Genomic DNA, 6,091 nt, shown 5'->3' on the forward strand with positions numbered 1-6,091 from the left:
TTTAGGATCTGGAAAAGAATAAGAAAGCTGGCTTATGAGTTCCCACTACCCCCGAACTATCGACAAGTTTATAATGTGCACCCTGTGTCTATGTTAAAGGTTTTACAACGCCATCGCAAGGCATATGATGAAATGTGTGCAGATAAACTACCGCCGGACTTAACAAACACTACAAGAAAAATGTCAATAGACATCGGTTATTGACTGTTGTGAAAGATGCAAAAAACCGATGTCTACGTGGGAGTAGTAAAAGGTCCCTGTTTTTTACATCGGTTCTGGAACGATGTGAAAATTAATATTATACATCATTTTAAGATAAATAACTGATATATTAGATATACTAAGACATCAGTTAGTAATCGATATGAAAAACAAAAAATGATGTCGATTGGGTCTATACAACTACGGTTTCATAAATTGAAACGATGTATTAGATATAATAAGACATCAGTCATTAACCGATGTCTGTGGTTATATATTTACCTATTATATATATAATACATATATATATATATTAAAATACCAAAAACTAAAACAAGCAAAATGAATCACATCTAAATAACCATAACTTTCATTATTATTATCAAACTAATACAAAGTATTCTAATATAACAAAATCAAAAACATAATTCTAAAATCTAAACATTATCAAGTAAAAATAAAATTTTCCTACTAGTCTTTTTGAACACATCAACAGCTTTCTCTTAAAATGGCGTGAAACTGCTTCCTAGTCCCGACATCGCCACCCCCATAATTTCTACCATAACTTGGATTCCCTGCCTTTGAAAATTGTTGTTCTTCTCGTGACATTTTCCTCTTAGGTTCAACCTAAAACAAAAATTTACCGTAAAAGAATATATGAGAAAGGAATATTCTAAAATACATATAAATGAAATCATAACACATAATAGTATGTGTGGGAGTATTTAATTTTCATGACACTTACGGGTAACCAAGAACGAAGTTGAGATATTGGGCATCCTCTCAAATCTGTTGCTGAGAATGTACCAACTAGCTTCCTTCCTTTACCCTGTAAATGTACATACATGCATTTGTCAATTAGCTAGGTAAGATTTAAAGGAAAAAAACAGAATTTGCATTCTTATACAAAGACCAGATTGGAAATTACATCTATAATCGTATTGTGACATTCATCAGAGGTTTTTGAAGCTTCAACAACAGGTACAGCAAGGAGTGAAGCAGCTCTTATGTAATTGATGGCATCAATGACTCTTGTGCGATCAGTAACACCAAAGACATGACCACCCATAGGTCCTAATTCGGTTACACTACGTGACATTATGGCCTGTAGCTCATCCGAATCTTTCTCCTTCAAGAATTTCAAGAGGTCCATCTGAGTGATCATCTGATAACATGAAGCAGACTCGAGTAGTTCAACTCCAGCTACATTTTCCACTTGACTTCCCATTGGTACTAGAGCTCGATCAATTCCTTTACTGAACACTTCCATACAGTCTAGAATGCTTCATACAAGACGCAATGTTAGAAAGATATATATAAGTTTTAACTTAGCTAGCTAGAGGTCAATAACAGACGTTGTTATCAAACAAAGTTGAAAGACCTCCACTAATTTAGCCTCCAAGTAATACCTAGTACACCTGAATGGATTCATCCGTAACTACCATTAAAAATAATATATACTTCCAAAGACCACCTTGGACAAACATTGTTGGCCCCTAAGATAACTAATTACATTGATACATATGAGTTGAGTTAGTACTATGAAGCCCTTCCTGTTTTCTTATGCACTACTTTATTGACACCAGAGAAACTTTGTTTTCAACTGGTTTTCTGCAAAAGAAGAATAAGGGTGCAAGTTAAGATCATAAACTTCAAAGTTAATATAGAAACATTCATCTTCAATTAACAGAATGCAAGTTTTGTCAAGTACAACACAACTTTAATATATCAATGAGTGAATGCACATGGCTGACTACCAGGCAAGGTTTTAGGTGAATTCCTAATTACATCCTTTAGACATCAGTATCAAAAGTTTAATTGCTAAGCAGCGCTTCACTAATTACATGTAGCCAGAAGTCAAAGCTATAAACATGTGATATGTTTTATATGATAAATTACTCTGAATCCTACAAATTTAACCTGGAATACCAATCTGACATCATAAGCTACAGAAATTAACAAATACAAATAAAATTATATGCAATACTTGTTTATTTATCAAGACTTCCTGTATGCATGTGAAGTATGCTCTTGAATAGTCATGGTCCTTGTGCAAGATATAGGTACATTTCCTGATTTTAGTTTTGATAAACTACATCAACTTAAAACAAATCAGTTACTAAGTTTCTGATGATCGAACCTTCGGGAAGTAAATTAATGTATCGTCAGAACTTGCTAATCTGAAGATTTACGGTAAGCTTTGAACTTTTAATATAGAATCTTAACGAGCTTAACATCAAGAGGTGAAAGTGCTAAAGTATACATAACCCAATTAATATTGGACAACAAAGTTTAACCATGTAATTGATAATTAACAATAAAGTTATACTTCACTGTTGTAATATGATGCAGTTTAAGAATATTTTTTATATAGTATTCAAAAACAAAATTAGCTCTCAGTTCCTATTCCAAAAAAAATTAAAAATGAAAGGGAACAGCTCAATCTAAAGTCGAAGAGCAGTACTTGTTCAAGTGTACTACAATAATCCAATTGTTAAACAATAATGATACTAACTCCATAGGATTCTTCGAGTTCCTCGACCTTCAAAGTCATAGAAGCAATATCCCATATAAACTCAAAGGCAGCCTCCAATTGCAAAGGGGGTTAATCTAACAACATCAAATCATGTACAAGAGCATTAACCGGAAACTTAGTAGCAACCTGTAACTAAAAAACAAAGCACAAAACTTTAAAACTCCCCAATTCACAGCCTAACAACCTCAAAAATATACACAAACCTTACTATGTAAAAAACACAATAATGTTATGGACAGAGCTCAAAAACAAGTCGAAAAGTGGAGCAAACCTATCCTACGACGATGGCTTAACGCATCCCAGAGAGTAGGAAACATGATTTCTTCACCGTAATCACCAAGAGCTATACAAGTTCTTTGTAATTTACAACCAACAAAAAACACCAACACAATTAGAACCTAAAATAAACGTATAAAAACAAAAATACAAGAAAAAGAGACACAATCAGTTACATATTTATAACATTAGAACAGGAGAAATAACAAAACTGTTAAGAAACTAAAATTTAAAATTTAAAAATCACTTACTTATTCAAACAGAATTAGGATAAATAACAACATAAATCAGCCGATTGGAACTTCATCTGCACCTAATTAACACAAATCGAACGATTTATTGAAAACAAAAGTTAGGGTTCATGTAATTGAAAGATATAATTCCAGTTAGGGATTTTGATTGTGAGTTCTTGGTTTCAATTTATAAAGTTAGGGTTTGAATTTAGGGTTTCATGTTGAGAGATCAGAGAGATGGGTGGACTGACGGGGTGTATGAGAATGAGAGAGAGAGAGAGAGAGAGAGCCGGGGATAGTTAACGAGTAGAAGGGGGAAAATAATTTTGGGGAGGCGCAGAAATAAAATATTATAAGGGGAGGATTGTTTTAATCAGAGGGGAAACAAATAGACGATTTGTTTTTTAGTTTTTTAAAAAGAAAGTTAGACATCGGTTCTATTTATATATGATGTATAAATGTATCTTTAACATCATTTTTGAATTTACTGATGTTAAAAATATTTTTAACATCGGTTATTAATGACAGCGATGTCTAAAGGGTGATGTCTATTCATCCTTTTCTTATAGTGATATGTGGATTAACTAGTACAGATCATGGATCGCGAGGAGTGAATGCTGTAAAATGGAATATTGTCAAACAACTGAGATTTTATGGATAAATCAAAATACTGAAGGGTCAACATGGGAAATCGAAGACGTCATTCAATAATGGTATCTGTAATATCCGGGATATCGCGTGTAATTATTTTTATCAATAAATAATTTTTATATGATTATTATATGATTTTTCGGTGAATTATCTAATGATTGGTGTGGAGATGTGGATGCTTATACGTGATAAAGTCTAAGTATCTTAATTTTATTATGACCAGAATAAAATATAGATAATTACGGTATTTTTCTGGTAATTTTTGGACTATTAAATGATTTTATATTGATCTATGAATTTATTAATTATTTTATGAATAATTACAAAATTATTTTATAAAGCCGAAAATCGTCCAACTTCAACCGTTTTTACGTTTTTACAACCCGAAACTCTTCCGAAAACTCCTTCCTAACCTAATCTGGTAATTCCGAACATTTTCCGTGTTTTGACTTTTTCAATCCGGATTACGGTGCGTACAATTCTCGATATGATAATCATATCGGTGAATCAACAAAACCCGTATTCTCAAAAGACGGGATAATATTACATTATTTTCGCATAAGGTGTTTTATAAAAAGCTCGGTCTGGATAATTATCCAATACGAGTATCAAATCAGATCGTTTTTGCAGTTACTTAGCGGCTAACTAACTAATTTAACGATCCAAAATGATCCAAAATGAACCAATATTCCTATAATATATATAGCCCTTTTATTTCATTTTATTTGTATAATCATAATCAGTTAGTAAAACCCCGTAAAATACAGAGAAAATTATTGTCGCGTTCTTGAGAATCAGTCGTGCAAACGAAGGCGTTATCGAACTCCAATTCGAGCGTGCAATATATCAAAACGAAGCTCTCGAAAGACTCTTTCTGAATCCACCATCTATTCAAGTGCAGAAATCAAGGTTTTCTTCTTATTTATTTATTTTAATTCGAATTAATTAAGGATTAATATATGAATTTTTGTTCTTGATATTGTTGATATGATTTGATGATTCCATCATGTAGATAATATTTTTCTGGTCAATTTGGTATATTATATGTCAAAAATAGAGTTCAGTAACATATAGAAAATTGAGTTTGATTCTCGAAATTAAAAAATAGGGTTTATAGCTTTGAATGTTCTTAATTGAATTTTGGGTATTTCTTTATTAAAGGTTATTACATGAAATTGATTACACAGAGTTGTATATTGTCGAAAGACGATTTGAATGATATATACGTGGTAAATTTTCAGATTAATATTCCGTTCGACTCGTTGATTTTCCGACTATTTGGACACTGCAGAACGATTCCTGGCAGCAAGAAGAACACACCCTGTTAAACAGGTGTATTTCTGGAAGGTTGTGGTCGTCGCCGGAAAAGCTTCTGGACGGCGGTCATGGCTTCTCCGACGACCGGGGAAGACAGCTGTAACAATTACAGTTTAGCCTCCAGTCTTTGCAACCTTTGCATTTTTAGTATCTCATTTTTAAAAATTTGCAATTTGACCTCTGTTGTTTAAATTATTTTTAAAAATGATTTATTTATTATTTTTAAAAATCAGAAAAATGTTTATTTAATTATTTTAAATTCAGAAAATTATTTTAATTAGTTATTTATTCAAACATAAATCAAAATTATTTTATTAATTAATTTTAATTAGTTTTTAATTATTTTAATTAATCGATTAATTTATAAATAATTGATTAATTAATTTAATTAATTTACTTAATTAATTTTAATTAATTTACTTAATTAATTTTAATTAATTTAATAATTAGATTTAATTATTTAAAATTGATTTAAAAATTCCGAAAAATAGTTTTGAGCTTTCGAATATTATTTTAAATTACTGTCAAGGCTCGATAATTATTATAAAATTATTTTAAAGTCAGATTCGCGTATTCGAACCCTATTATTTAATTATAAAATGATTCGGAGTCCAATTTTAATTCCGAAAAATGTTCAAAAATTTGTATTAAATACCTGGGAGATCATTTTAACCCCGAATCTTCTTTGAAAAATTATTTTGATCGAATACCTTACGTGTTATGTGTTACATGCTAACTGATTGATGCGTTATATGCCTTTGTGGTTATGGTTTGACTGTTTTAGTCATAACTTTCAATCCGTAAATCGGATTTGGGTGAAACGAAGGGTAGATAAAAGCTTATGACGTCTATTTGATGATTAGAATCATATAAGCAT

The 6,091-nt window shown here is 31.1% G+C and overlaps 1 protein-coding gene across 10 annotated transcripts; it reads right to left on the minus strand.

Annotated features, from left to right (window-relative positions):
* Positions 1-548: 548 nt before the first annotated feature.
* On the minus strand, positions 549-3,623 carry LOC141724579 (SNF1-related protein kinase regulatory subunit gamma-like PV42a). 10 transcript variants are annotated; one of them, XM_074526775.1, is made up of 6 exons: positions 3,265-3,623; positions 3,009-3,091; positions 2,666-2,811; positions 1,130-1,484; positions 947-1,030; positions 549-828 (listed from the first exon to the last, which is right to left on the minus strand). In XM_074526775.1, the coding sequence occupies exons 3-6, from the start codon at positions 2,719-2,721 to the stop codon at positions 691-693; spliced, it is 633 nt and encodes a 210-aa protein (XP_074382876.1). In that variant the 5' UTR covers positions 2,722-2,811; positions 3,009-3,091; positions 3,265-3,623; the 3' UTR covers positions 549-690. The 10 variants fall into 10 exon arrangements, with proteins under 10 accessions (XP_074382876.1, XP_074382875.1, XP_074382873.1 ...); XM_074526774.1 differs by having other exon boundaries at positions 2,666-2,863; XM_074526772.1 differs by having other exon boundaries at positions 2,666-2,869.
* Positions 3,624-6,091: the final 2,468 nt, after the last annotated feature.

This window comes from Apium graveolens, chromosome 5 (genome assembly GCF_009905375.1).
Source record: "Apium graveolens cultivar Ventura chromosome 5, ASM990537v1, whole genome shotgun sequence".
Classification (NCBI taxonomy): Eukaryota; Viridiplantae; Streptophyta; class Magnoliopsida; order Apiales; family Apiaceae; genus Apium; species Apium graveolens.

Excerpts from the sequence above, each read along its gene's own strand:
- LOC141724579 (XM_074526775.1), bottom strand. The coding sequence starts at position 2,721 with ATGGAGTTAGTATCATTATTGTTTAACAATTGGATTATTGTAGTACAC. Across the intron at positions 1,031-1,129 it reads GTCACAATACGATTATAGAT|GGTAAAGGAAGGAAGCTAGT; the intron begins GTAATTTCCAAT and ends GTACATTTACAG. Across the intron at positions 829-946 it reads AACTTCGTTCTTGGTTACCC|GTTGAACCTAAGAGGAAAAT; the intron begins GTAAGTGTCATG and ends TTTTTGTTTTAG.